The sequence below is a fragment of the Trematosphaeria pertusa genome, assembly GCF_010094035.1.
Source record: "Trematosphaeria pertusa strain CBS 122368 unplaced genomic scaffold BU26scaffold_3, whole genome shotgun sequence".
Lineage (NCBI taxonomy): Eukaryota > Fungi > Ascomycota > Dothideomycetes > Pleosporales > Trematosphaeriaceae > Trematosphaeria > Trematosphaeria pertusa.
Window position 1 is genome coordinate 2,479,618 of NW_022987214.1, and position 27,373 is coordinate 2,506,990.

Below are 27,373 nucleotides of genomic sequence, written 5' to 3' on the forward strand. Positions count from 1 at the left end.
GCGCTCTTCGGTGTCGGCACGTGTTCCCCTCCAGACGCTCCACGACGCGGCCGCCGGGCAAGCGCCACCGCAGCACAGGTCACCCATAGCAGGTTATCAGAGTTTGATACGGGGTCGCCGAAGTTGGCCATGCCAATACGTATTAATACATAAGCTTCGACGTCGTCGTCCCGTCGCAGCCTTATCAATCCACAAAAATCTATCCTGGTATCGAACGCCGACATGCCCGGGGCGCCGCCCTCCTTCCTTCTAGAACAAACCAGATCGATCTAAAAAATTGTGCCGATGCCGCCGTCTCCATTGCGCCTGCCTGAATCCAAAAATAGAAGGCGCTGTCCTTGCGTAAACCGCGTTGAGACGTCAGCGCGAAAGCCCGAACCTGGTCATCGGGTACTTTGCCGCATCGGTATCAGTAACCCTGAAGGCGCTTCAGACGTCTCGTCGAAAAGGCCGCTACCAGTGCGCAGAGCGCGCCGATGAAGAGGCAGACGCCAATTGCATTCGGCCCGTCGGTCGAGTGGTGCTCGGACGGATCGGTTTCCTTGGAGAGTTCTGGGCTCTTCCCCGGCTCCAGCAACGAGAAAACTACCCACGAAATACCCGTGCCGACGAATTGAGGGAGCGTCGTGTAGAGGTTCATGATGCCGAGATACTTGCCAGAGCTCTCTCCCGTCGAGCTTGAGGCTTCCTCCAATCCGTGATTGAGATGTAGCTGTACTGGAGATTCGAGCTCGATGGAATTGCGCCCGAGGTGGCCATAAGGATGGCTACTCTGCGAGAGGCGGTTGATCTCGACGCCTAGGAACGTAAATGGAGCCCAGCAGCTGATTGCCCATGAACTATAGCCGGTCAGAATCCTCATGGCCAAAGAAAAAGGTAGATACTTACATCCCGCAAGCAGCAACAATGACCGTCGCGCTTCTTAGTGACTGGACAAACGGCGCCATGATCATAGAGCCGGCAAAGATGCAGTGCGAGATTGTCCAGGTGGTAAGCAAAGAAGGCTTGTACTTCTCCACTTCGATTACGAATGAGGCAATGCTTGCCGGCGGGCGTGGAGTAAATCCGTGGGCCTCTTCCTCTGGGCTCTTTACGAAGAATGGAAGGAAGACGGACATGACGAATGTGATGATGGAAAAGGCAATCAACGCCAGGCTGCCAATGCGACCGACCTGGCCCGTTAGATCTCCAGCTGCCTTGGCTTCTGCAGGGGCATCGTATCGAAGATATATCTCGCCGACCCAGGTGGTGCTGTAGAATAGGAACGGAAACCAGCCTGTCTGGGGATCAGCATACATCCTTTGGGATGGCTTCAGTCACTCACCAATCCAGGCCCAGAACTGCACAAAACAGATGGCTTGGATCCCCCTCGGTAGGTCTATGGCTGCCTTTGCAATCGTCGTCAAGACCTGTAACGGCCCCAGCTCCTCCTCCTCTTCTTTCCCATCGCTGATCAAGACACGCTCCGTAACCGCCCAAGACGTCACCCCCACGGTTATACATAGACAAAGCGCTGCCACAACAGTCAGTTGCTTGAACTGCGAATCGCCCAGCATTGACCCGAAGACCTTTCTTAGATCAATCGCTCCAGCAGCGTATCCGACGAGCGACCCAACAGCAACCATTCTGCTTGCCCAGCTGCTCCCTTGCTGCTGCTTCGGAATGGGAAGAGTGTCCACAATTAGCCCTCGACAGCTCCCCTGGACGGCGTTGATCGCGAAATCTATGCCATAGATGCTCAGCACGGCCAGGACAATCGTGGCGCTCTTGATTGCTTCCTTTTCGGTCATGAACATCTTTACCACCTCTTTTGTCCAGCCCAGCAGCAGCAAGAACATCGACACCAGAACTGTCCCTCCCACCATGAACGGTCTCCTCCTTCCCCATCGGCTCTTCGAGCGGTCCGCAATGACGCCGACGATAGGTTGCATTATGAGGCCAGATAGCGGTCCGGCGATCCAGACGAGCGAGATTTTCGACTTTGTGAGACCGAGTTCGAGGAGGTACGGCGTGCAATAGGTCATTTCCACATTCCAAGTCACTCTGCAGTAGGTGTTAGCACATGCGGGCGGGTGTCTAGGAATCGAGGCTTTTTTACTGTAGACCAACTAAGGAGAGCGTGAGCAGAGCCATCCGCATTGACTCCGACGCGCCTTTGATAGACGGTGTGCCCGCCCATTGCGCCAGCGCTGGCGTCCTGCCTCCGCCGCCGCCTGTAATCATCTTGTAGAATTGCTCGCGTGCGCTGCGGTTGCGCTTCCTAGGAATGTTATGAAGGGGTTGAAAGTCGCATTGGGCGTATTGGAGAGAGTTGGAGGAGCGCGCGGGGAAAAGGGAAGCGACACGGGAGAGCCAGGAAAGGAATCTCTGTAGACGTGGGAAACTTGTTTTTATTAAAGGTCTGTCTGAGGGAATGCGGGCTGTAAGGGGACGTCAGCTTGGGTGTGGCTTGGCCTTCGTCGAGAGATACGGCGTGGTTTAGGCGCGCCAAAATGAGCTAGAGCCGCATCCTCAACACCACTGCACAAGCCACGCCGCGTGCAAATTACCCGGTTCGGGCTAGACCTCACCGAAAAGATACTTGTCCGACGTCCACCGCTACGTTGTGTTCACCACAATGTCGAAGAGGACCGGTGCTTTCGCCTCCATTTGGCCGGCGTTAAAGAACTTGCGGGATGGTTAGTTGGCAGGAGTACGCGTAACCAACCCCAGTTCCCCACCTTTCAACGCTTGTCATCCGACTGGGCATCTTAGCTCGGGTATGCAGTCTCCGATGACTGGCGATTTCCAATCTCAGATACCTCCTCCCATAGGGAAACGGCCTGTAGGTCACTCTCATTTTCACTCTGAAGTGCTAGCATTTTATTTCGAAATGATGTCGACTCCAGAATGAAGGTTTACTAAAGCACACATAACACAGTATTCGAAGTATGGGCACAGATTTTGGGGACGAGTCAGATCAATCTTGGTACAAGCTGAGCCACGTCACACTGACCTGAGCACTTAACTGACCATTTGAGAAGGGGAAGCATACCGATCGAGTGGGGTCCCTTTCGTCCCACTGATGTGATACCACTAGTCATCGCGCATTACCTGCATGTTAGTAGGAGCTTCAAGCGTCAAGAACACTCGAGATGTTGTTTGATCAGTTTTCATTGATCATTGGGAGAAATCTTGATGGGTTTTGTCACTGCCATTGTTCCCGAAAAGCAATGACACCGTAACCAGCCAGAACATGCCATGGAAATGAAGTCGAGCATGGAGCCTCCAGTCATCTCTCGTCCCGCTGCCGGTTGCGCCACGTCGCCAAACGCACCGTCACTCGTCCACCATCCCCTCCCCCCTTCCCCAAGCCAAGGTGATGAAATTATATCGAAGAAGGGTAAAGCATGACGCGGACGGAGGCACCCTAGATGTGGGTTAGCACCTATAGTATTTTGCTGATTGGGGCACATACGAAGCTCTTCGGTGGGAGATTTGATCGGAACTTGGCCCTCACCACGCCGCTGTTACCTGTATAGCTGTGAGCAGACAGTTTTGAGGTAAAATGCATGATAAACGAACCGTGTGGTCGAGTGATCTTGCCCCAGATAACGCGAATCTTGGAGCCCCGGACCGATCGGTGAGCGCGGTACACATAGGCGACTCGCTATTGATCCATTAGCCTTCTTCTATGGCCAGTCGTCGGCCGACTCACCTTGCCGCAGTACCAGTTTGCCGCCTCGGTGTTGTCCACGCCCTCCAACTTGAGAAGGGATGTCCCTGGGGTGGTGTTGCGCTTGCCCTAGCAGGTGTCAGGAAATGATGGACAAGAGTGTTATTGTGCGAAAACCTACACGCTGGTACGAGATGTGCTTGCCCCTAAGCGCAAAGTTAGCCTCTATTTTCACATCGGTATTCATGCCCTCGTTTCTAAGGTCTCGCCAACTTCAAGCTCCAAACTTCCGCGGCTTCGAAGACCATATCCATGTCATCCTTCATGTATGCTCGAACATCGACTCGGACTCCTTGGGTAAGCCGTCCAGATCGCAGAAGATTGGGCTTCGGAATACGCGATAAACCGTATCGGAGGTAATGCGTCAGGTCTGTACTTACTTCACGTAGACTGGCAGAAAGGTTAGCAAAAGTCGCAGACGGTGGTGAGCGAATTGGGCTTCGACTTACGGCGGTGGGACTTCTCAGGCATGACGGGCAATTTCTGGCTTCTGAAATGCTCGCAGGATGGGTATTAGTCCGGAGTCGTGGTGATGCTATAGGTTTGTCTCTACGGAGTCGAAGTTGTGTGCTCGCGATGTGCGAATTCCCTCTTAAGCGAGTGCTTGGCACCTAGGCCTAATCGGAACATTGAGCATAATCAACACCGGCCTTTATCCACGATGCTGCCCAGGTGTGAAAAACATCGGAAATCTTCAGAATAATGTTGTCGCGAAAGAGGTGACCTATGGTTTGTCCGCATTTTGCGCTCGACGAACACCTCCTCCTTGGCCCTTCCCACCGCTTCCAAACCCTACCAGCTACACCTTGCGCCGGGCCTCGGTTATCTGAACTGCTCCCCTGGAATATGACATGGTTCGAATCGAGCGTTGAGGGACAACACGACTAATCGAATCACAAAAGATCCCGGTGACTAGACCTGGACTCTGCTCCAGGCCATCTTTCGCACGCAGTTGAGGCGTAAACACTTGGTGGCTGTCATCACGCGGAACGGCACGTCTACCAGGTGACCACCGGCACCCATCGCTGACCCGCCTTGTCTGCCAGGGGCTGCCGCGGTGGCATCTACCGGTGTCGGAGGCATTAGGTCTTTGTCGAGTTTTTCTGCGTACTCTTCAAGCAGGGTTTTGCTGCGCGGTCGTCTAGTCTAGAGGTCCGTCAGAGCCAATAACGAGTATACAACGCTGCTTGCCTTAGGCTCTCAACACCTGCAGTGTTTTGTTTGTCGCGGGAGAGACGGAAGGCGGCGGTATTGGGGCCGGAGTGGACGATACGCTATGTGCCGAAGTCAAGACCTATGCACGCCCCGCCCAGGACCTGCGACAGCGCTGAGACGAGCGCAAGAAGCTTGGGTTCGAAGAAGGGGATGAAATGTCTATTTCATCGTCGGAAAACTCTGTTGCACCTTTACGATGTCGGATTTCTTTTCTTGAGTCGACAAAATCCTAAGGGAGAGTTTGGTTCTGATGAGATAGTAATGGAGCCACGATTTGCCGGACCAGAATTGGTGGGAGACTTGGTAATGCGCTTAGTGTAACTAAAGCCGATACTAAGCTGCAACAGGGAGGACCTCACTTGCGGGAACGAGAGCGGTTTTTCAAATATGTATATATATTCACTTCTCGAACTCATCTCAACAATAAAGTCCTCCGCTTGGTGTAGTTGGTTTATCACGTTCGGCTGTAATATCTGGTTGTAACCGAAAGGTCCCTAGTTCGATTCTGGGAGCGGAGAAAGGTTTTTTTTTGGGCTCTGTTTTCTTTTTTTCCAATTTTTTATTTAATGAATAGGTTGCCTTACTGTGGTATCCTGCATAAGTTTTGTTAGTTCTCCGCTTTCGGCGCACGGTCACGCACTCCCTCACAGGTGCACAGGTGGCGAATTGACAAAACTTATGCTGGATACCACAATCGAGGCCTCCATTTTCAGACGCAAAACCCTCCAGACATGGAGGCGCCTAAGCTAGCCTAACATCGTTTATGAGGAGTGTGCAGCAATGCCACGGTGGGGTCGTCCGCGACTCTCGGCGTTAGTAATGCCCCAGCGGAGATCGTGGGTTTTACCTGGCGCCGGAGATGCTTTGCAAGCTTCACACCGGCTTAGTGATGCTTGATGACTTACCTTTTGATTGCCATCCTTTAAAGGCCTCGTCCCCTATCTCTGTGTTTTATCGTGACCCTCTCCCTTCGAGCACCTCTCGCAGCCGCGGCGGAGCTCCAGCCCATTCCATCCATACCTACGTCAATACCACGCCCGCCCCACTACGGACCGGGCACCGGATAAACCCCACCACGCAGAGAGCTTCGTCCACCACAACTCCCTACCCGTGTCCCCTGCGCTTCACCTGAACATCTTCGTCTACGGCTCTTTGACCTGCTTGTTGAATCCTTTAATTGGCGCCCAGCGGCCTGTTGAGGCGCAAGTTTCCGCACAGCGAGCACAATGGCGAGCACAGTTATCCAGCCGGAGGTTGAGGCCAACGCCGGGTATGTCGCAATATCATTATCTCAACGCCGCGAAAAGCAGGTGGAAAACTCGCCGGATGCCAGGCCGCCCAGTCCCGGCGGTTGAGGATGGCATTGATGACCAGCAGCGATCGCAGAGCTCATACCGGACTGAAGCTGATTCGCGCGCATTTGCAGAACCCTTGAGCTCAAGGACAATACCATCATAGTCGTCCTTGGAGCATCTGGTGATCTGGCGAAGAAGAAGACTGTGGGTCATCACACAACTTCGTCTCAACAAGCCCGCTGACCGCTGTTTAGTTCCCCGCGCTCTTCGGTCTCGTGAGTAGCACCACTCCACGGACAGGCACACGTCGTTAACGCGCCGCACAGCACCGAAACAATTTCCTCCCGAAGAATGTCAAGATCGTCGGGTATGCCCGGACGAAGATGGACCACGAAGAGTACCTTCGCCGCGTCAAATCCTACATCAAGACACCGACGAAGGACCTCCAGCAGCAGCTGGACGAGTTCTGCAGCTTCTGCACATACATATCCGGCCAATACGATCAAGATGATTCGTTCATCGTCCTGCGGAAACACTTGGAGGAGCTCGAGCAAGGTCGGAAGGAGACACACAGGGTGTTCTACATGGCACTCCCACCCAGCGTCTTCATCACGGTCTCTCAGCATCTCAAGCGCAATTGCTATCCCACAAAGGGCATTGCTCGTATCATCGTAAGTTGCCTATGGGTGTGGTGCAAGATCGTGCGAGTAACAGACCATCATAGGTGGAGAAGCCGTTCGGCAAAGACCTCGCCAGTTCAAGAGAGCTGCAGCGAGCGCTCGCACCAGATTGGACCGAAGATGAGATCTTCCGAATCGACCACTACTTGGGCAAGGAAATGGTCAAGAATATCCTCATCCTGCGATTCGGCAATGAATTCTTTGGCGCCACCTGGAACAGGAACCACATTGACAACGTACAGGTAAGGGGCGCGCTAGATCTTGCGGGGCGACTCTAATCAATATACAGATTTCCTTCAAGGAGCCATTCGGCACAGAGGGACGGGGAGGCTACTTTGACGAGTTCGGAATCATCCGAGATGTCATGCAGAACCGTGAGTGTTGACGTGCGCGTGCAGAGTTACCGAAGACTGACTCAGCATAGACCTGCTGCAGGTCCTAACGCTCCTCACGATGGAACGGCCCATCTCCTTCTCCGCCGAAGATATCCGTGACGAAAAGGTCCGCGTCCTCCGCGGCATGCCCGCCATTGAACCCAAGAATGTCATCATCGGACAATATGGAAAGTCGCTCGATGGCACCAAGCCTGGCTACAAGGAGGATGATACTGTTCCTAAGGAGTCACGGTGCCCGACTTTCGCCTCTATGGTTGCCTACATCAAGAACGAGAGATGGGATGGTGTGCCATTCATTCTCAAGGCAGGAAAAGCTCTGAACGAGCAGAAGACGGAAGTTCGCATTCAGTTCAAGGACGTCACATCCGGCATCTTCAAGGACATCCCACGAAACGAGCTCGTCATCCGCGTCCAGCCTAACGAGAGCGTCTACATAAAGATGAATTCGAAGTTGCCAGGTCTTAGCATGCAGACCGTCGTCACAGAGCTTGACCTTACGTACCGAAGGCGGTTCTCCGACCTGAAGATCCCGGAGGCGTACGAATCGCTCATCTTGGATGCACTGAAGGGCGATCACTCCAACTTCGTCCGTGACGACGAGCTTGATGCGAGCTGGAGGATCTTCACTCCCCTGCTCCACTACCTCGATGACAACAAGGAAATTATTCCGATGGAGTATCCTTATGGTACGAGCCTGATCTGGAAAATCCTCCATAGTATATTTATCGACTAACTTCTCCAGGCTCTCGCGGCCCTGCCGTGCTGGATGACTTCACGTCTTCCTACGGATACAAGTTCAGCGACGCAGCAGGTAGGACCTAACCTCTGTGGCACGCATCCGTCTGTTACTGACAGAATCGCCCAGGCTATCAATGGCCCATGTCAAACACTGAGAAGCTGTAAAGCTTACTTTCTACGGTGCACAAAAGTTGGCCTGTATTGGGAATTTCGCGAAGGATACCAGGATACCGACCCTGAGGACCAGGCTTGGTGGCCAGTCTCAAGATGCGAGTTAGGCTCAGGGCTGATAGACAATGAATGCAACTCTCTTTAACGTCATGAGAAGCCGCACTGAGCCGCTCTATCTAGTACTGCGAACCATGACCCGCAGCTAACAGCGATTTTGAAACGTCGATCTTCCGCCTACGTCTTTGTCGGGTGCTGTTTGCAAGGGCGAGAAACGAAGGCGACCTCGTCCGAGAACGGCTTGGAATGTGTGGCTGGTGAACGCCACAGTATTCGCAGAACCTTGGAAGGAGGGGAACGTGGTGACGCGGAGCTAGCGGAATTGCATCATGCGGCTCGCTCGAGAAATTTTCTGACCTGAGTCACTAATAAGCCCACAATGTGGAAGCACGGTTCTAATGACCGCATAAGACCAAGAGGTTCGTGCCGTGGAAGACAGGACGGGTGACGTTACTCTATTGTTCGCCACAAATCGTTCCCTTCGAAGAGCACTGCCCCGCGACATCCCACCGCGTCCCAGATTTGAGCTTCCCCACGACATTTTACTTGCGATCAGTTTCTACCTTAGACCGGCGCGTCTCAAGTTCCTCATTTCACGTATTTTAACTTTGTGGCACCACCAAGAGCTCGAGTCGACCACCGCTACATCCCGCCGTTTTCGCCATGTCTCCTCCGAAAGATATTGTCGGAGGCATTAGCAATCTCACCAGACAGGTGTCGAACAGCCTCAACTTGAGCACCAGTCCGACGCTTTCTTTCCACAGTCCGCCGTCCAGCTTCCGACAACCTCCCTCGCACCCCGGCTTCAAAGACGCCAGGTCAGGCAGCTTTCATGGCGGCTCGGCACGAACCGCTGCAAAGCAGCTAAAGCCGTTCGATACTAAGGATATCAAGGTTTTGCTGCTGGAGAATGTGAATGCGACCGGGGTGAATATCCTCACGGAGCAAGGATATCAGGTCGAAGCGCTCAAGAGCAGCTTGCCCGAGGATCAATTGATCGAAAAGATTCGGGATGTGCATGTCATTGGTATTCGCTCCAAGACGAAGCTCACAGCGAGAGTGCTGAAGGAGGCGCGGAATCTCATCGTCATCGGCTGCTTCTGCATCGGCACGAACCAAGTAGACCTCTCATTCGCCGCACAGCAAGGAATCGCCGTCTTCAACTCGCCGTTCAGCAACTCCCGCTCCGTCGCCGAGCTCGTCGTCTCCGAGATCATTGCCCTCGCTCGCCAGCTTACCGACCGCTCAATGGAGCTACACAATGGGACATGGAACAAAGTGAGCAAGGGGTGCTGGGAAATCCGCGGCAAGACGCTGGGCATTGTCGGCTATGGACACATTGGTAGCCAGCTATCAGTGTTGGCGGAAGCAATGGGAATGGAAGTCATTTACTATGATATTCTGAACCTCATGGGCTTGGGAACGGCGAAACAGGTGCCCACGCTGGACGCCCTGCTGGATCAGGCGGATTTTGTGACACTCCACGTCCCTGAAACCCCGGAGACGAAGAACATGATCTCGAGCGAGGAGCTGGAGAAGATGAAGAAGGGAGCATACCTGATCAACAACGCTCGAGGCAGCGTAATGGACATTCCCGCTCTGATCGAAGCCATGCGCAGTGGAAAGATCGCCGGTGCAGCTCTCGACGTCTACCCGAACGAGCCCGCGGGCAATGGCGATTATTTCAACTCCGATTTGAATACGTGGACTCAGGATCTGCGTGGACTGAAGAACCTCATCCTCACTCCGCACATTGGTGGAAGCACGGAGGAGGCACAGAGTGCGATCGGTGTCGAGGTTAGCGTCGCTTTGACGAAATATGTGAATGAGGGCTCCACGCTCGGCGCGGTCAACATGCCGGAGGTCAATCTGCGCAGCCTGACGCTGGATGAGCCCAACTGCGTGCGCGTGGTATACATCCATAAGAACGTTCCTGGTGTGCTGCGACAGGTTAACGCTGTGCTCCACCATCACAATATCGACAAGCAGAGTTCGGATTCCAGAGGAGAGGTCGCCTACCTCATGGCGGATGTGAGCGATGTCAAGGAGGAAGAGATCAAGGATCTGTTCCAGAGCTTAGAGGAGCTCTCATGTAAGTCGTCTAAAATGAGGCAGTTTGCAGCTCTGTTGACGCGATGCTAACTGCGTATAGCGCGCATCCGGACTAGGATGCTGTACTAAGCTTCGCATTTTCCGGATGCTCCATGAGTAAGGATTTTATGGTGAGACGATAAACTTTTCAACTCAGTCGGGCAGCAGTACCCAGGGCAAAAAAGCATTCAACATGGCGTTCAAGAATCAATCATCTTGAGTTCGGCGGCAGGCTGGCGCATGTCGGTTTTGTTTAGGAAAAATAAGAATATCTCATGATTTTCGCAGCGGTTTCAGACATGCAAGGCATGAAGTCGGTTGAATAGGAGGCCATTATCGAGAGATGAGCAGCGCTTTGAAGCAAGTAATGTTTACAAGGGCCCTGCTTGCGCACCCGCGCGGCGGGCTTGACCGAACGCAGGCGGTTTTGTTTTAGACGGCTCCCCCTGTTTTATTTTCGTGTAAGGTGCGCCGGCATGCGTGAGGCGTGAATGTCGAAAGTGCCTGGGGCGCGTTTGAGACGAGCATATGTGCTGAGCAGAGGCAGCGTTTGGCGGCGTGCGCGTCAGCTCGGCGGGCGATAGGCTCAGCGAGCAGAGAGGGCGCTGAACGTCTGCAGGCTAGGGGAGTTGCATATTGGTGCGACAGCGTCTGCGCGGTCCAGCTGCGTGCTGGTGGTGGAGGTGTTCCTGGGGCTTGGCGGGCCGTGGTTGGCTGGCCGCCTCCTGAGGCCCCTGCGGCGCGCGGGCTGTTGGCGGTGAGTTTAGCGGCGGAAACTTGGGTGAAAGTCGACGTCCGCGTTCCAGCAGAGCACAACCCCGTTAAATCATCTCGACGCCCCAACAGCGCCCTTCTTGCGGCATGCATCGCCCTCTGTGACGCAGCGACACTGCATGCAGACAACCAGTCCTCCGGCGCCGCACCGAATTAGCAGACCGGGTCGAGAGGTTGAGAGAGAGAGAGAGTTCCTTGACCGCCGCAGAGCTGAAAGGGAGGCTTGGACCCTGAGCGTCTCCGCGACGACGACGAGGCGAGAGCGAGCACCATGGCGCACATCTTCGATGTCGGTACTCGGGCGTGGCAGCCGGACGCGGCCGAGGGCTGGGTGGCCTCCGAGGTCACCGACAAGCAGGTGGATGGGAACAAAGTCAAGCTGGTCTTCCAGCTCGAGAACGGCGAGGTATGCTGCGCCATATACATGCCGTATAATGAGAAGTACGATGGAGTCAGGATGCTGACGATGCACGCCGCAGACCAAAACCGTCGAGACGACCCTGGCCGCCATCCGGGACGGCAATGACGCGAATCTCCCGCCCTTGATGAACCCGGCCATGCTCGAGGCCAGCGACGACCTTACGAACCTGTCCCATTTGAACGAGCCGGCCGGTATGTATGCTGCTGCTCGCATTCTCCGAGAGCCATACTGACAGACCCACAGTGCTCCAGGCGATCAAGCTGCGCTATCTGCAGAAGGAGATTTACACATACTCGGGCATTGTCCTGATAGCCACGAACCCGTTCGCGCGGGTGGACTCGCTCTATGTGCCTGGAATGGTGCAGGTGTACGCCGGGAAGCAGCGATCCTACGGCGCGCCGCATCTGTTTGCCATTGCTGAAGAAGCTTTTGCGTAAGGCCTGCCCATCTCTCCCCTCGCATTCCGCGTAGCAGAACTTGATCAACATCTCCTGGATGAGGACTAACGCCAGCACAGAGACATGTTGCGGGACGAGAGGAACCAGACCATCGTCGTCTCCGGAGAATCCGGAGCGGGCAAAACCGTCAGCGCCAAATACATCATGCGATACTTTGCGACGCGAGAATCCCCCGACAACCCCGGCAAGCGGAGAGGCAAGGCCGATGCCATGAGCGAGACCGAGGAGCAGATCCTCGCAACCAACCCCATCATGGAAGCCTTCGGTAACGCCAAAACCACGCGAAACGACAACTCCTCCCGTTTCGGCAAATACATCGAGATCATGTTCAACAAGTCGACAGACATCATTGGCGCGAAGATAAGGACATACCTGCTAGAGCGGTCGAGGCTGGTGTTTCAGCCGCTTAAGGAGCGGAATTACCACATTTTCTACCAGTTGGTAGCGGGCGCCACAGATCAGGAACGGCAAGAGCTCTCGTTGAAATCTGTCGAAGACTTTGGCTACCTAAACCAGGGTAGCTCGCCTGTAATCGACGGTGTGGACGACAAGGCAGAGTTCGATGCTACCAGGAAATCCTTGAGGACCATCGGAGTTCCCCCGGACACTCAGTCACAGATCTTCCGCCTCCTCGCCGCACTTTTGCACATTGGAGATATCAAGATTACAGCGACGCGAACAGACTCCGCCCTTGCCCCTGATGAGCCTTCTCTTGTCAAAGCTTGCGAGCTGCTAGGAATAAACGCTGCCAATTTTGCAAAGTGGACAGTAAAGAAGCAGCTGATCACAAGAGGAGAGAAGATTGTGTCTAACCTTACCCAGCAGCAGGCCACGGTCGTGAGAGACTCGGTCGCCAAGTTCATCTACTCGAGCCTGTTCGACTGGCTGGTCGAGCGCATCAACGTCAGTCTGGCTACCGAAGAGGTCCTTTCTCACGCCCATTCCTTTATCGGTGTGCTCGATATCTACGGCTTCGAACACTTCGCAAAGAATTCGTTTGAACAGTTCTGCATCAACTATGCCAACGAGAAGCTGCAGCAAGAATTCAACCAGCACGTCTTCAAGCTCGAGCAAGAAGAGTATCTTCGCGAACAGATCGACTGGACATTCATCGACTTCGCAGACAACCAACCATGTATCGACCTCATCGAAGGCAAGCTCGGTGTGCTGTCGTTGCTGGACGAAGAATCGCGTCTTCCCATGGGTTCCGACGAGCAGTTCGTCACCAAGTTGCACCACAACTTCTCCCAGGACAAGCACAAGTTTTACAAGAAGCCCCGATTTGGCAAGTCCGCATTCACTGTCTGTCATTATGCTATAGACGTCACATACGAATCCGATGGATTCATAGAAAAGAACCGAGATACTGTGCCCGATGAGCATATGGAAGTCCTCAAAGCTTCGTCCAACAAGTTCCTCACAGAGGTTTTGGACGTAGCCGCGCACATCCGCGACAAGGAAACCGCAGCCACCGCATCAGCCAGGGGACCAGCCGCACATGGACGAAGGATAGCCGTGAACCGGAAACCGACGCTTGGTGGTATCTTCAAGTCGTCTTTGATCGAGCTCATGAACACCATCAACTCGACCGATGTCCACTACATTCGATGTATCAAGCCCAACGAAGGCAAGGAGGCATGGAAGTTTGAAGGCCCTATGGTCCTCAGCCAGCTTCGAGCTTGCGGTGTGCTCGAGACCGTGCGTATCAGTTGTGCCGGCTATCCCACGAGATGGACATACGAAGAGTTTGCGCTCAGGTACTACATGTTGGTGCCGTCTTCGGCGTGGACACCAGAAATTCGGAACATGGCTAGGGCAATCCTGAACAAAGCCTTGGGAGGAGCTAAGAATGACGGAACAGACAAGTACCAGATGGGTCTTACAAAGATCTTCTTCAGGGCTGGTATGCTTGCGTTCCTTGAGAATCTCCGGTCAGCCAGACTCAACGACGCTGCCGTTATGATCCAGAAGAATCTGCGAGCCAAGTACTACCGGCGCATCTATCTCGAGACACGCGAGGCCATCATCGCGGTTCAGTCCTTGGCAAGAGGTTATATCACCCGAGAACGTGCCGAGGAGGCAAGGCAGGTCAAGGCAGCGACTACCATCCAGCGGGTATGGCGCGGATCCAAGGCCCGGAAACAGTATCACCTTGTTAGGGACTCGGTCATACTGTTCCAGGCCGCTGCGAAGGGATACCTCTGCCGCAAGAACATCCTGGATACCCGACTCGGAAATGCTGCCCGCATCATCCAACGCAACTGGCGGTCGCAGCGATCGCTCAAGTCTTGGAGGCAGTACAGGAAGAAGATCATCATCATTCAAAACCTCTGGAGAGGCAAGCAGGCCCGTCGGGAATACAAGGGACTCCGCGCCGAAGCTCGCGATCTCAAGAACATCTCCTACAAGTTGGAGAACAAGGTCGTCGAGCTTACACAGACTCTGGGTTCGATGAAGGAGCAGAACAAGGCGCTGAAGTCACAGGTCGAGAATTACGAAGGCCAGATCAAGTCGTACAAGGAGCGGAGTCGTACGCTCGAAAACCGGCAAAAGGAGCTGCAGGCCGAAGCCAACCAGGCTGGTATCACCGCTGCCCGGCTGAGCCAGATGGAGCTCGAGTTCAAGAAACTTCAAACAAACTACGACGAGAGCACCGCCAAGATGCGCCACTTGCAAGAAGAGGAGAAGCAACTCCGTGCTTCACTCAAGAAGACTACCGAAGAGCTCGACCAAGCCAAGAGGAGGAGCAACGTCACCGAATCCGAGAAACTTTCACTCCGCCAACAACTTGCGGACCTGCAAGAACAGGTCGAATTAATGAAGCGCTCGGGGCCCATCAACGGCGAAATGGCCAACGGTCACGCCACAATGGGAGCCAGCAGTTTGATCAACCTTGTCTCCTCAAAGAAACCCAAGAGGCGAAGTGCAGGGCCCGATACGCGCGACTTGGACCGCTTCAGCCAAACATACAGCCCACGCCCTGTCTCCATGGCTATCGGCTCAACCGTACACCGGCAGAACTTATCTGGATCGACGTTCAATCCTAACATGGATAATGTCGAGCTTGAGCTGGAGAACATCCTTGCCGATGAGGATAACCTGAACGACGAGGTTACGCTTGGCCTCATCAAAAACCTCAAGATTCCTTCGCCTACTACCACACCGCCGCCCACCGACAAGGAGGTACTCTTCCCCGCTTACCTCATCAACCTTGTCACCTCGGAGATGTGGAACAACGGTTTCGTCAAGGAGTCTGAGCGCTTCCTTGCCAATGTCATGCAGTCAATCCAGCAAGAAGTCATGCAGCATGATGGCGACGAGGCAATCAACCCTGGTGCCTTCTGGCTCTCCAATGTCCACGAGATGCTCTCCTTCGTCTTCCTCGCTGAAGACTGGTATGAACAGCAGAAGACCGACAACTACGAATATGATAGGTTATTGGAAATCGTCAAGCACGACCTGGAAAGCCTTGAGTTCAACATCTACCACACCTGGATGAAGGTGCTCAAGAAGAAGCTGCACAAGATGATCATCCCTGCTATCATCGAGTCGCAGTCTCTCCCAGGCTTCGTCACCAACGAGAGCAACCGCTTCCTCGGCAAGCTGCTGCAGACCAACAACTCGCCGGCATACAGCATGGACAACCTGCTCAGCCTGTTGAACAACGTGTACAAGGCTATGAAGGCTTACTACTTGGAGGATTCGATCATCACTCAGACCGTCACGGAGCTCTTGAGGCTCGTTGGTGTGACGGCATTTAATGATCTGCTCATGAGGCGAAACTTCCTCTCATGGAAGCGTGGTCTGCAGATCAACTACAACATCACCCGGATCGAGGAGTGGTGCAAGTCGCATGACATGCCGGAGGGTACACTCCAACTTGAACATTTGATGCAAGCCACAAAGCTGCTCCAGCTCAAGAAGGCTACGCTCAACGATATCGAGATCATTCAGGATATCTGCTGGATGCTGTCGCCTAACCAGATCCAGAAGCTGCTTAACCAATACCTGGTCGCCGACTACGAGCAGCCCATCAACGGCGAGATCATGAAGGCGGTTGCGTCGCGAGTCACGGAAAAGAGCGATGTCCTGCTGTTGACGGCAGTCGACATGGAAGATTCAGGGCCCTACGAGATTGCCGAGCCCAGGGTGATCACGGCGCTGGAAACATACACGCCGTCTTGTAAGTCTCAACCCTTGGTTTCGCTACCGGTCAGGATGTGCGCTAATCAATGGGTTGCAGGGCTGCAAACTCCCCGGCTAAAGCGGCTTGCGGAGATTGTGTCTTCGCAAGCGATCGCGCAGCAGGAGAAGATGGAGTTCGAGCATACTAACGGCGACGGGGTGAATGGGTTTAACGGCACGCCTCTGATTGAGGAAGAGGCCATGGCTTAGATTTCTTTTCGCCTCAGGCACACCTGTAGTTGTAGGTTTGTTTCTGGGCTGACTTGTGTCTGAGGCTCCCTCTGGGTGCGGGGCGTCTAATCATGTTGGGTATGTAATGCGGATTTTTGATCAGACTTCTGCAGCGATTCGAATATCCGATACGTGGATCAAGGGGAGAAGGCGAGAGGTGGGAGATGTCAATTTTGGCTTCTGAGATAGTAGCACCTCTAAGTGGTGTCTTTTTCTGTGCATAATTTGGGTTTGGTTGGTTTTAATGAATGTGAATGTGGTGACGGCTTGTGCAATGTTGAGGCTGCAATGTGCGCGTGAATGGCCCCGCGACAGAGTAGGGTCTGGCGACTCGACCGGACGTGCACAGAAGCTCCACTTGGTCGTTTATTATATATCATAGGTATGCTTATGCTGTCAAACAGAAGAAGGTACTCAAGTGCCCGGATGCTCAGCAGCCCAGGTGTTGCGGTCAGGCTAGGGCTTGGCGTGACTACTAAGCGCGATTGCCTCTTTCAGCTACTTCAACCCGTTGCACCTTCTTCACCTCAGCCTTCAAACGTCAACAACTTCTGTCACCAGCGCTGGCATCGCCCGTGAAGGCGACCACGTCTCGCTCCGCCTTCGTCGATTTAAAAGCTTCGCTCGAGCATGCGTCGTCATCCACGGAAAAGTGGACCGCTAAGATCTTGGATCTGAGAGCGTCGCGTTATGCTAAGCCACGACGGCCATCAGCACAAGCAAACCTCTAAGCTGGCCCTGGAGGTGGATGTTTCTATCCAAATCGGCGGCAGAAGATCTTCAGGACCTGCTCCTTCGCTCACTTCCCTGCACTGGAGGACCGTTTGCAACGCCCAACAAATCCCAAACGTCGCTTCTCAACACATGGCCAGCCCTACAGCGCTCTTGGAATGTCCGCTCTGCGACTTCACCGTCCTTCCCTCTGATGAATACGTCCTACAACTCCATTTCGAGCAGGTCCATACCACGGACTCCCCTTTCAGAATTCAAAATGACGGTGAGCCGCTCCCTCCAGCCCTGCCACCACGGCCTCCCTCAAAGCATTCTACGCACGTGGACTTCGACGCACCTTCCTCCGACGAAGACGAAAACACGGTCGTGTGTCCCGAGCCCGACTGCGGCGAACTGGTTCTTCTCTCCGACTTCAACGACCATCTCGACTACCACGCCGCAGAGACATTATCATTTGACGAGACTACCGGAAAGTATCATTCTCATCAGCCAGCCAACATGACTGGCGTAAAGACCTCCGCTCATCCTAAGGCATCTTCGAAACCCTCATTCCTAGAGCAGAACTTCAATACCGATTTACCAGATGCTCTGAGGCGAGGCGACGACGCTGCCCGCAAGCTGAAGAAGAAGCCCCAGCGAGGGAGAAGCGACACCGACGGCAGTGGGAAGAGCACATTATCTCGCAGTATCCTCAGCTTCAACCCATTTGCGAGGACGGATAGGAAAGTCCAGCCTCCGCCAAGCAACTGTCGCCTTGGTGTAAGTTCACCTTCACCCACTGTTGGGTCGCCTATACTGATCACCCACAGCGTGCTGAGCTTGGCCCCCACGCCTGGGAGGATCGGATGCCTAGGTGGCTCCACGATCAGCTTGCCGCCGGTCCCAAGATTACCGTCACCAACCGCATCGGTCGAGATGGCCGCCTCATCAAGCAGGAACAGGTGCAGAACGAGACGCCCGGCATCATTCCTATCCTCGCTCAGCTGTCAGCCCTAGATCGCTCCGTCAAGGAAGCGTACTACTGCCATCCCTCTACGCTCCATATCGGCAAGACGCCAAAGGAAGGTGGCTTCTGCGGCTATCGCAACATCCAGATGCTCATTTCGTACATCCAAGGCTCGAAAGCTCAAGGCTTTGAGGAGTTTCCGGGTCGCACGCCCGGTATCCTGAAGCTGCAAGACCTCATCGAACGGGCTTGGGATAAGGGTATCAACGAGATCGGACGACAGCAGACTGGTGGTATCCGCGACACCAGAAAGTATATCGGTACTCCGGAGGCATGTACTACCCCCAGTCATCACTGTTTGGCTGCTTACTTCATACAGGCACAAGCTCTATTCCTTAGTGCCCAGATTAATTGCGCCGTCGAAATGTTCACCGACTCCCCAGACGGCTCTGTCGAAGCTCACGAACAGCTGCTCGCTGCCATCGAGAGGTATTTTGCGCAGGCTGCCGTCAGCGACGGTTCCAACGTCTACAAGACACTATTACCACCCATATATCTTCAACAGCCTGGCCATTCTATCACCATCATTGGTCTCGAGCGCCGCCGGGACGGCTCTTGTAATCTTATGATCTTCGATCCCATGTATAGCACCAGCCCAGCTATGCATAAGCTGATCGGACGGAAGAATATCAGGACTCCAAGACCGGAGGTCCTATATGCATACCGGAGGGTCGCAAAGCAGCTGAGGAAGCATGCTGCTTTCGAGGTCCTCATGTGAGTTCACCGGGCTTGTTTTTGGCGCGTACATTCATTAACAGTTTTCCACAGGCTTTCGGCGACCCCACCTCTATTCCCAGCTTGGGATGTATGAAACATCCACATCCCCATGTCAAGCACGATTTCACTTTTTCGGCACTAATATAGATACCCAACACCTCAACGCTATCTAGACACATATAGTCAAAAAATGCACACATACTCCTTCTCGCTGTCTTCCATCTATTCCAGGTCCTGTGGAACTTGCCAGCTTTGCTAAATATTCTTCTCATAGGTCCTTCGCCAGTTCCCCGACTGCCGTTTTCTCTACGTCTTCTTCCGCTCTCGCACGCTCGGCTACGATGTGTACCCGGAAGACCACTTCTTGCGCAACTTCCCCTGGCAGCAATACGGTGGTCTGTGGATCGTCGACGACGCCCGTTTTGCTCGTTCGGAGAGTGTCAACGCGCTCACTGCTCAAGCACTTCGTCGGATTACTGGTGAAGGAGCATCGACTGGATCTAGCACGAACACTAGCATGACGAGCTCCTTCAGCAGCGGCTCAGGCCACCATCTACCACCAGCTTCGAAAGTGAGGAGCGGACCTCCTACAAGACATACATCTTTGATGTCTACGCTGGATGGGTCGGTTATAGATATCGCTTACGGCGCAGAGCGCAAGCATATCGCCCCAGTTCTCAACATGATCGGCATGCATAGCGTCCTCCCCGGAATGGACACTGCATCCTCCCAACAGACCAAGCTGTCCCTCTTAACCGACGTAGGACGACGCTATCCAGGCTACCCAACGCCCCTCTCACCCACCTTCGACGCGAAGCAGCTCTTCCCCTCTCCAGCCTCAGAATGCGGGAGCGGAATCGCGACTCCACGGCCTCGGAGTCCCGCTGTACGGTCAGTAAGTGCCATGAGCATTGACGGCTCCGAAATGTGCGGCCCTTCTTATCGCTGTTTGTCGCATGGCTACGACCACTACGCCGCCACCATGGGCCTCATATCCAGTACTGATTCCGATGGATCTGCCAGCAACGCTGCGTCTGCCTGGAATAACATCGAATTCGTCCCCAAGGCCCGCATCGGATCGCAGAGCCCAACGCACCTCCAGCTGCAGCTCCGCAGCCCACCGCGCTCACCCTCCGTATCCCCTCTCAGTCCCACGAGTCCGCCGCATGCTGTGTCCCCACGCACCGCAATGCTGAAAAACATGGTCGGGAAGCAAGCACTGCAATCACTGTCCCATCAACCCGCCAACGTACTTCCCTCGACCAGTTCAACCACTATCTGGCCCGCGCTCACATTCCCCACCACCGTCATGCCTCAACCACCATCATCCACGTACTCTCCACCTCAGTCTCTTTCTCCACCCGCGCCCTCAATAGCGATAGCAAACGGCCTGGAGACGAACACCGTCTCGCCCATCTCACCATCTGGCACCATGCTTAGCTATACGTCGAATAGATCAGTCGATAGCGGCTTACTAGCCGTGCGGCCGTTAAGCGAGGCACAGGTAGCGGAATATAGGTTCTGGCGGCCTTGTGGACGCAGGGCTTGCGCGTTTGGGTGTGGCGCTGCCTGTGAGGGGGAGGTCGAGGCCGCGCGGCGCTTGTTCAGGGAGGAGGAAGAGGTAAGGGAGGAAGTGCCTGAGCACGATGACGATGAGGAAGGAGAACACGAAGCGTACGAGCCGTGAGTGTGGCTGTGATCCGGGGACTGGGGTTAACGACGTTCCGTCTGGATGTGCTCTGCCTTGGGGCCTAAAGAGTTGGATGGCTTAGGAGCGGCGTTATTCTTTGCTCGGTATTGAGACAGGCATTGATTGCTACGGCGTCTTGGAGGGAGGGTCTTTCTGGATCGATTTCGTTTCGGGGGAGCGTGGCGTTCTTGGGAGTTGGACATTATGTTCCCCGGTTTTGCCTTTTCCTTTTCCTTTTCTTTTTTGTTTAGCCAGACACGCGTTCATTCTTGCGACTTCTGATTTGTTAGCATCAGCAATTTTCTATTCTGTTACTGACTTCGAGCGCTGATGTGTTGTGATCAAGGGTGATTGAGCGGATTTTCGTTGTGTTACCGCCCTATAAAGAGATGTGCTGTGGGAAAGGAAAACCCTGTGCACTGTCCAGCACGAGGAGAACATAGAGAAGATGAAGCTCACGGATGGGAGTAGGACGGAGAGTGCTCGAAAATGGGTATCATTTGCGCCTCCTACGCCTATGCTTTTGCCCAACTATGCTATGATATACGTGTCCAACGATGGACTGCCCCGTTCGCCTTGAGCACGATGTGAATGGATGAGCAATGTGCAGAGGCCATCCAGAGTACCAACGCCATCTCCTCTGTAATATCTTTCGGGGCGGTGGTGCTCAATCGCTATCATCATCGCTGCCGTATCCGACCAACGGCCCCGCCGCTGGCGTAGCTTTCTTCGCCGTACTCGACGCTGTATACCCCTTCAACGCCGCTAGCGTCGAGCTCGAGAAGATGCCGTTACTCTGCTCCGGCACGCTTGGCTCCGCCTGCTCCTCACCCGCCTCGCCCCCCTCAATCATCAGCCTCTCCTCCGGCGCCCCAACCTCCTTCGCCTGGTCCCACTCGGCCTTCTCCTTCGCAAACCACACATCGTCCGGCGCCTCGTACCCCTGCAGTCCAAAGCTGCCCTCAATCTTCCTCCTCTTCTTCGCCTCGGGAGCGCGGCCCTCGATCTCCGCAACATAAGCCGCGGGCAGCGCCTTCCGAATCGCCTCTGCGGCCTGCTCCTCTATCCTCTGCGCCTCGCGCTTCTGCGCCGCGGGATTCGGATCCACCGTCGCCCAGCGCACATTCAGGATCTCATTATGATCCAAGCTCTGATGCGCCATAGCCTCCTTCGCAAACTGGCTATTCGCCTCATTCAAATACGTGACAAACGCAACACCCCTTGCCGTCAGCACGCGAATGCGCTCCACCTGGCCCCACTCCTGGAAGTGGCGCGCGACAATCTCCTCGATGTCGTCCGTGACGTGGATGCGGCCCACATACAGCGTGCGGTTCTGGCGCGTGAAGCTGCCGACGCCGCCCATGTCGTCGCGGTAGTCCGAGAACTTGTCGCGCCCGAAGCAGTCCACGTTCGACGGGAACATGTCCGTCACCAGCGGCAGCCGGTGCAGGTACTCGCAGTCCACGCCCTTGGGGCAGATCCCCCGCGCGAAGAACAGGCAGAAGTAGCTCCCCGGCGTCCGGTCCGCTTTCGTGTACCCGCTGTCGCGCGCCACCACGCAGCGCCCCTGCGCGGCTGTCTTGGAAAGGTATTTGTCCTCCCGGTCGCCGCCGCTCCATTTGTTGTACCAGATGTTGAAGACCGTGCCGGTCGGGGGTGGCGCTTCGGTTTTGAAGGTTGCCGGGTCGACTTGTGGGCGCGCGGGGCGCCGTTTGCGCCGGATTATCTTTTTGATCTTTTTGCCTTCAGCGTTGGTGGTTATAATGGTTTGCTCGGTCGTGGCCGGGACGAGGTCTGTGGCGTTTGACGGGGCGTTCGAGGAGGAGGGGTCGGCGGTCGGAGCGTCTGTTGCGGGGAGGGGCGCCGCTTCGGGCGGCGGGGTTTGTACGTCGGCCATGGTGTGGGATGTGAGCTGGGAGAGATGGCGATGAGGTTTGGCGTTGAACTTTTGGGGTTGGCTTGAGCGCTAGCTGGGAAAGCGGCGCTTTCTCGGTTAATTGTAGATCACCACGTGAAAGCTTGATTAGTCAGATTCGATGCTTTCACTCATTGATGATTATTTCCCCCAGACATGCTATGCTCTCCTATCTATGCAAAGTATGGATACCGTCTGTTCAAGATCTTCAGCCGGTACCATTGAATCTATCCTTCCCAACCATTCGCTCAACACCATCAAGCGTCCTAAACCACACTCCCTCCACTCCCTCACTTACTCGTCGTACTACTCATCTTAATCCCACCATCAATCTCCACCACACTCCCATTAACATACCGCGCCTCCTCACTAAACAAAAACGCCACCACATCCGCCACCTCCTCGGGCGTCCCCAACCTCCCCAGCGCATTCCCATTCCGCATTCTCTCCACCGCCTCGCCGCCCTTGACAATCCCCGCATTCGACGGCGTATCAATATACCCCGGCGCCACGACATTCGTCCGTATGCCCCTGGGCCCCAGCTCCAGCGCCATGCACTTGCTAAACCCAATCAACCCATACTTCGTCGTGCAGTACACGGCCTGCAGCGCGCTGGGCCGGATCCCGCTGATCGACGACACATTGACGAAGCTAGCGCCGGGCGCGAGGTGCGGGATCGCGGCGCGCGTGACGTGGAAGACGCCCTTGAGGTTCGTGTCCACGAGCTTGTCCCAGTACTCGTCTGTGGTCTCCTCGAGCGGGATCGAGGTCGGGTTCACGCCCGCGCAGTTGAAGACGTGATGTAGGGCGCCGAGCTTCTGCACCGTGGTGTCGACGAACTTGACGACTTCGGCTTTCGCGGACACGTCGACGTCGTCGATGTAGGGCGTTGTGGGCGAGGAGGAGGAGCACAGCTTCCGTGTTGCTTCGAGGTTGTCGTAGTTTATGTCGCAGAGGGCGAGGGTGGCGCCGAGGGAGGCCATTTTCACGGCGGTTGCGCGCCTGGAGGGAGTTGGGTGGTTAGTATATGGTACTGCGCGAGTGTGGTTGAGAGGAGGGATTAGAATGAGGGAGGAAGATTACCGCACCCGATTCCGCTGCCGGCGCCTGTTATTAAGACGACTTTGTCTGTGAAGGAATACGCCATTCTCGCAATTCGGTAGAATAGGTCAAGGGATCGTTGGAGTGATTCAGTGAAGTGTGTTAAGGAGAATTGAGTGCATAGAGGGGGTTTGTACACGGCGGACGCGTTTAGAAAGTGGGGTGAAGTGGGATGCGTGGAACATGACTCGTGCTGGATCCTTATCGTCTTAAGACAGGTACGACACCAAGTTGAAGACAAGAATTAGTCTATAAAATACGGTGATCATTACAAGGGGGATATTGAACTCTTTTTCCGCTCATAATATGCGCCCAGATCCCCCACCCAAACACCAATGCAATGAACGTCCATCCACGCATCCCCATCCCTACATCAACCGTTGTCATTTCTGGGGAGAAGACTCTGAATCTTCTTCACCAAATCATCCACCTTATACGGCTTGCTTATTATAGCGTCCATACCTGCTTCCAGCATCGACTTGGTCTGAGCCTCTCTCACGTTCGCACTGACACCCAATATAGGACTCCTTCCAGCTTCGCCCCGCGCTTGCAATTCGCGAATCTCGATTGTGGCTGCGTTCCCGTCTTTGATCGGCATCTCTTGATCCATTAATATGCAATCAAAGTAGTTTCGATCACCGGCCTTGTCCGGCGCCAGCTTCCCGCGCTCTGCGACGGCGTCAATTGCCTCTTGTCCGTTATTAGCAATGAACACCTCGAAGCCCTTGGCTTGGAGCTGGCGCCTAAGCACCTTCTGGTTGATGAGATTATCTTCGACGAGGAGAAGAGTGTCGCGTACATCAGACCGCTCTTTGCTTTGCGACTTGGAAAGATCATCAGCAGCCTCCTCTTGTCGCTCCGTCTCGCCCGCCTTCAGCTGGGGCATTTGCTTATCTATCGCCTCTACTAACGGCGAATGTGTCTGTTGTATCTGGTCCGAGACGGCCTGTGTCTCGCGGTAGCGGTCGTCTAATTTAGATTGGGAACCGATCTCTAGGCGTCTCTCCGTTGGCGGGTCTTTGAGGCAACTCGCCACGTCGTCTATATCGACGCCGTCGTGGCTCGTGAGCGTCACAGGCTTTGGTCGATGCTCGATTGACCTCTCTTTGATGTCGTGCAAGTTAGAATTTGCGCGACTAAACGACGGGCGCGGCGTTTGTTCGCGAGGGGGGTTGGAGGTTTCTGAGACGCTGCGAGAGCCAAAAGGCGGCCGACCTCCCTCGTTCGAACCGTCCGATCGGCGTACCTTAAAGAAGAAACCGAAGGTAGAGCCTTCACCATCTTTGGAGCTGACTCCTATGTCTCCTCCATGTAGCTGGCATAGTTTGCGGGATATGAAGAGACCTAGCCCGGATCCTCCATATCTCTCTTGCGTCTTTGGCGTGGCTTGTCTAGAAGGAGAGATTAGCTGTTATGTGACGAAGAGATTGGAGCCATGTTGCCTACCTAAATCGCTCAAATAGCTTGGCCTGACCCTCTGGGCTAATGCCTATGCCGGTATCTCTTACTGCCACCATGAGGTAGAAGATAGAACCGTTTCCCCAGTCGGCAGTCATTGTAGAGTCAATATGGAAGGCTTCCGTTTCTTGATCAAAGAAAATCACGTTTGGCGGGTAGGAGGTGGGCCGCTTTATGGACGCACCCATGGAAACCGTGATTTTTCGCTCACCGTCCTTTCTTGCGGTGAACTTGATAGCGTTTGTGATCAAGTTGACTAGGACTGCACCACTTAGCTTCACGGTGCGAACAGGGGGAATAGGCTCACCTTGTTTCATCCTGTTCAGATCGGCAATCACATGATCAACTCCGATCGCCTCGTAGGATACGTCCATTGCGTAGTGGAACTGGATGCCTTTCGCCTTGAACTCGGAATGGAAGACCTTAAGCGCTTTGGAGAATTCCCACTTGGGCCGTACTTCTGTGACAGGATCAACAACAAATAGTGCAACACTCGCGCGAGACTTACCTCTAGGTACTAAGGAAAGCATCATTGAGTCCAGCTTCGAAAAGGAAAGAATATCGTCGACCAGGGTGTTCTGATGAGAGACACAGAGCAAGATGGTGTCGGCCGCGTCCATGATGTCGGCAACCTGTTCGCTAACATCGGCATGACTGGCATCTATTTCTTTCGCCACCTCTTTGACCTCTTCTGCCAAATGTAAAACGGCACTGAGCGGATTGCGAATTTCATGCGACACCATATCTATAAACCTTTCTTGTTGCTCCTTTCGCTCTTGGGCTTCGACAGCAGCCTTCTCCTGAGTAATCTCAGCCTGCTTGATCTCGGTGATATCCACAACAGCACATATGAATCCTGCCTCGGGATCCTCGCTAAGTGGCCTGAAGAGGAACAACCTCCATTCTCCATCCTGGGCCGTTGTTTTGATTTCGGTGGCGCAGCGGAATTCTATGCGAAGCTCTTCCCGTCGAGAAAAGGCCTCGCGATAGGCCGACATGACGCGCTCGTAGTCCTGGGGATGTATGCTTTCGGGCCACGCGCGGAACTCATTTTTCCCTTTGTTGGTGGTGAGCTTGAAGAAGCCATCGTTTACGAATACGGCCTCGGCCTCCTTGTCAAGAATAGCGAGTCCATTGGGAAGCAGCTCAGCAAATCGCTGGAAAAGCTGCGTCTGTTTCGAGTCGGCCTGCTCCTTGCCTGGATACGAATCTGGTTGTTGTGCTGCAGAATCCTTGGTCCTGCGTGCCGGGTGCTTCTCCGAGAGCTCCTCAAGAAGGGACAGCGGCACATATCTCTCTGCTGCCACATTTTCTAACAGCTGCGCAAGCACACCTTGGCGTTTTCCCCGCTCATCCAGTATGGTACTCAGGAGCAGTTGGGCGTCCTCGGTCTGGTCCGGCGTGTGCTTTAGGAAGAATCTACTCGCTGCACGGCCGTCAGCTGAGGACCGTGGCAGAGGGGCGCGCAGGGTGTGCTTACCTACCTTGACCGTCCGGCCGCGAAGGGCGCCTCTCAGGGCGCCGAGTGCTTCATGCGAGTACGAGTCGTCGGCGCTTGCGCCCAGGCCATCCAGATCGCCGCGCGCCTTGCCCCAGGCCAGGTTGTGTACGATGGAGAGGTCGGCTCCCCAGAATATGGCGGCGCAGTGCGGGATCGGGAGGATACACGAGTTGACGAGGACGGTGAGGGCGGTCGGCCAGGAATCACGGGGACCGAGCGGCGATTCGGACCTGCGAGTACGGTTAGCTGGGGCAGGCGAGCAGGTGCGGCGACGGCTTCCCACCAGTCCTTGCGCTCCAGGCTCTCTTGGTCGAGGTCGAAGATGGGCAGGCCGGCGGCGGTGAGCTTGTCGAGGTTCTCCATGGCGCGAAACAGGCGCCGGGAGCAGTCGTCGTCGGCGCGCAATCAGGCGTCGTGGGCTTGGAGTCGCACATTGGAAATGCGGCCGTTTGCTGCGTTTGTATGGTGGCTAGAGGTCGGCAACCTGCGTTGACGTCACAGGGCCGCGGCGCGCTTGTCGAAGGCGGTGCCTGGCAGCTTGGCTGGGATCGGCTGCAATCGCCGCGAGCCCGCAAACGCAGTTGAGAGCAGCAGGTGGCACGGCAATCGTGGGCCAGGAGAAGAAGGGTCTGCCTCTGCATTTCCCCTGTCGAGTGTGCCCTGCGTCTTGCGTAGGTGGCTGCTGCGTGTCCGCCGAGAAGGGAGACGCTGGAAGCCGGAAGCCGGCGCTGCAGGTCGACAGATAACCGCTCCGGCGAATCAGTATTATTCCACTTTGCATGAGATGGTTCACGAGCGCAAGCAAGCGATGCAGCACAGTACAACAG

General features: G+C 54.8%; 9 protein-coding genes and 1 non-coding gene across 10 annotated transcripts; 5 read left to right on the forward strand and 5 right to left on the reverse strand.

Moving 5' to 3' along the window:
* Positions 1-110: 110 nt before the first annotated feature.
* BU26DRAFT_515988 (sucrose transport protein-like protein) lies at positions 111-2,582 on the reverse strand. Its single transcript, XM_033828220.1, has 4 exons — positions 2,099-2,582; positions 1,325-2,043; positions 889-1,276; positions 111-839 (listed from the first exon to the last, which is right to left on the reverse strand). Exons 1-4 carry the CDS (start codon positions 2,221-2,223, stop codon positions 410-412), a joined length of 1,662 nt encoding a protein of 553 aa, XP_033688669.1. The 5' UTR covers positions 2,224-2,582; the 3' UTR covers positions 111-409.
* A 681-nt stretch (positions 2,583-3,263) lies between these two features.
* On the reverse strand, positions 3,264-4,313 carry BU26DRAFT_227570 (ribosomal protein L35Ae). The gene is made up of 7 exons (XM_033820815.1): positions 4,165-4,313; positions 4,096-4,105; positions 3,837-3,861; positions 3,698-3,784; positions 3,565-3,649; positions 3,458-3,513; positions 3,264-3,409 (listed from the first exon to the last, which is right to left on the reverse strand). Exons 1-7 carry the CDS (start codon positions 4,184-4,186, stop codon positions 3,368-3,370), a joined length of 327 nt encoding a protein of 108 aa, XP_033688670.1. The 5' UTR covers positions 4,187-4,313; the 3' UTR covers positions 3,264-3,367.
* A 1,048-nt stretch (positions 4,314-5,361) lies between these two features.
* On the forward strand, positions 5,362-5,448 carry BU26DRAFT_t11. Its single transcript has one exon. It is a non-coding gene; the product is annotated as a tRNA-Tyr (tRNA).
* A 965-nt stretch (positions 5,449-6,413) lies between these two features.
* BU26DRAFT_227907 (glucose-6-phosphate 1-dehydrogenase) lies at positions 6,414-8,526 on the forward strand. Its single transcript, XM_033820818.1, has 5 exons — positions 6,414-6,896; positions 6,950-7,147; positions 7,195-7,279; positions 7,330-7,986; positions 8,043-8,526. Exons 1-5 carry the CDS (start codon positions 6,609-6,611, stop codon positions 8,120-8,122), a joined length of 1,308 nt encoding a protein of 435 aa, XP_033688671.1. The 5' UTR covers positions 6,414-6,608; the 3' UTR covers positions 8,123-8,526.
* A 403-nt stretch (positions 8,527-8,929) lies between these two features.
* BU26DRAFT_560953 (D-3-phosphoglycerate dehydrogenase) lies at positions 8,930-10,447 on the forward strand (the record flags this gene model as incomplete). Its single annotated transcript, XM_033832856.1, has 2 exons — positions 8,930-10,358; positions 10,419-10,447. The coding sequence occupies 2 exons, from the start codon at positions 8,930-8,932 to the stop codon at positions 10,445-10,447; spliced, it is 1,458 nt and encodes a 485-aa protein (XP_033688672.1).
* An 866-nt stretch (positions 10,448-11,313) lies between these two features.
* On the forward strand, positions 11,314-16,514 carry BU26DRAFT_227863 (uncharacterized protein). Its single transcript, XM_033820817.1, has 5 exons — positions 11,314-11,537; positions 11,611-11,743; positions 11,796-11,985; positions 12,070-16,193; positions 16,254-16,514. Exons 1-5 carry the CDS (start codon positions 11,403-11,405, stop codon positions 16,403-16,405), a joined length of 4,734 nt encoding a protein of 1,577 aa, XP_033688673.1. The 5' UTR covers positions 11,314-11,402; the 3' UTR covers positions 16,406-16,514.
* Positions 16,515-16,954: 440 nt separating this feature from the next.
* BU26DRAFT_538371 (DUF1671-domain-containing protein) lies at positions 16,955-20,568 on the forward strand (the record flags this gene model as incomplete). The annotated part of the gene is made up of 6 exons (XM_033831455.1): positions 16,955-17,917; positions 17,968-18,435; positions 18,484-18,878; positions 18,933-18,969; positions 19,156-20,130; positions 20,230-20,568. Exons 1-6 carry the CDS (start codon positions 17,117-17,119, stop codon positions 20,566-20,568), a joined length of 3,015 nt encoding a protein of 1,004 aa, XP_033688674.1. The 5' UTR covers positions 16,955-17,116.
* A 485-nt stretch (positions 20,569-21,053) lies between these two features.
* BU26DRAFT_515994 (RNA binding protein) lies at positions 21,054-22,490 on the reverse strand. Its single transcript, XM_033828221.1, has one exon. The coding sequence runs from the start codon at positions 22,466-22,468 to the stop codon at positions 21,239-21,241; it is 1,230 nt and encodes a 409-aa protein (XP_033688675.1). The 5' UTR covers positions 22,469-22,490; the 3' UTR covers positions 21,054-21,238.
* A 144-nt stretch (positions 22,491-22,634) lies between these two features.
* Positions 22,635-23,690, reverse strand: BU26DRAFT_601751 (NAD(P)-binding protein). Its single transcript, XM_033835284.1, has one exon. The coding sequence runs from the start codon at positions 23,467-23,469 to the stop codon at positions 22,777-22,779; it is 693 nt and encodes a 230-aa protein (XP_033688676.1). The 5' UTR covers positions 23,470-23,690; the 3' UTR covers positions 22,635-22,776.
* A 143-nt stretch (positions 23,691-23,833) lies between these two features.
* On the reverse strand, positions 23,834-27,371 carry BU26DRAFT_601752 (putative histidine kinase HHK12p). The gene is made up of 6 exons (XM_033835285.1): positions 26,830-27,371; positions 26,526-26,776; positions 25,554-26,471; positions 25,353-25,505; positions 25,034-25,307; positions 23,834-24,978 (listed from the first exon to the last, which is right to left on the reverse strand). Exons 1-6 carry the CDS (start codon positions 26,907-26,909, stop codon positions 23,961-23,963), a joined length of 2,694 nt encoding a protein of 897 aa, XP_033688677.1. The 5' UTR covers positions 26,910-27,371; the 3' UTR covers positions 23,834-23,960.
* Between the last annotated feature and the right edge of the window lie 2 nt (positions 27,372-27,373).

Coding starts and splice junctions, on each gene's coding strand:
- BU26DRAFT_227570 (XM_033820815.1), bottom strand. CDS start 4,186: ATGCCTGAGAAGTCCCACCGCC. Junction 3,650..3,697: donor CAAACTGGTACTGCGGCAAG/GTGAGTCGGCCG, acceptor ATGGATCAATAG/CGAGTCGCCTATGTGTACCG. Junction 3,514..3,564: donor CAAGATCACTCGACCACACG/GTTCGTTTATCA, acceptor ACAGCTATACAG/GTAACAGCGGCGTGGTGAGG.
- BU26DRAFT_515994 (XM_033828221.1), bottom strand. CDS start 22,468: ATGGCCGACGTACAAACCCCGCCGCCCGAAGCGGCGCCCCTCCCCGCA.
- BU26DRAFT_227907 (XM_033820818.1), top strand. CDS start 6,609: ATGGACCACGAAGAGTACCTTCGCCGCGTCAAATCCTACATCAAGACA. Junction 7,148..7,194: donor ACCACATTGACAACGTACAG/GTAAGGGGCGCG, acceptor ATCAATATACAG/ATTTCCTTCAAGGAGCCATT. Junction 7,987..8,042: donor TCCGATGGAGTATCCTTATG/GTACGAGCCTGA, acceptor TAACTTCTCCAG/GCTCTCGCGGCCCTGCCGTG.
- BU26DRAFT_601751 (XM_033835284.1), bottom strand. CDS start 23,469: ATGGCCTCCCTCGGCGCCACCCTCGCCCTCTGCGACATAAACTACGAC.
- BU26DRAFT_227863 (XM_033820817.1), top strand. CDS start 11,403: ATGGCGCACATCTTCGATGTCGGTACTCGGGCGTGGCAGCCGGACGCG. Junction 11,744..11,795: donor CCATTTGAACGAGCCGGCCG/GTATGTATGCTG, acceptor ACAGACCCACAG/TGCTCCAGGCGATCAAGCTG. Junction 11,986..12,069: donor ATTGCTGAAGAAGCTTTTGC/GTAAGGCCTGCC, acceptor ACGCCAGCACAG/AGACATGTTGCGGGACGAGA.
- BU26DRAFT_601752 (XM_033835285.1), bottom strand. CDS start 26,909: ATGGAGAACCTCGACAAGCTCACCGCCGCCGGCCTGCCCATCTTCGAC. Junction 26,777..26,829: donor AGCCTGGAGCGCAAGGACTG/GTGGGAAGCCGT, acceptor CCGTACTCGCAG/GTCCGAATCGCCGCTCGGTC. Junction 26,472..26,525: donor CGGCCGGACGGTCAAGGTAG/GTAAGCACACCC, acceptor ACGGCCGTGCAG/CGAGTAGATTCTTCCTAAAG.
- BU26DRAFT_515988 (XM_033828220.1), bottom strand. CDS start 2,223: ATGATTACAGGCGGCGGCGGAGGCAGGACGCCAGCGCTGGCGCAATGG. Junction 1,277..1,324: donor GCAGTTCTGGGCCTGGATTG/GTGAGTGACTGA, acceptor ATCCCCAGACAG/GCTGGTTTCCGTTCCTATTC. Junction 840..888: donor ATTGTTGCTGCTTGCGGGAT/GTAAGTATCTAC, acceptor GACCGGCTATAG/TTCATGGGCAATCAGCTGCT.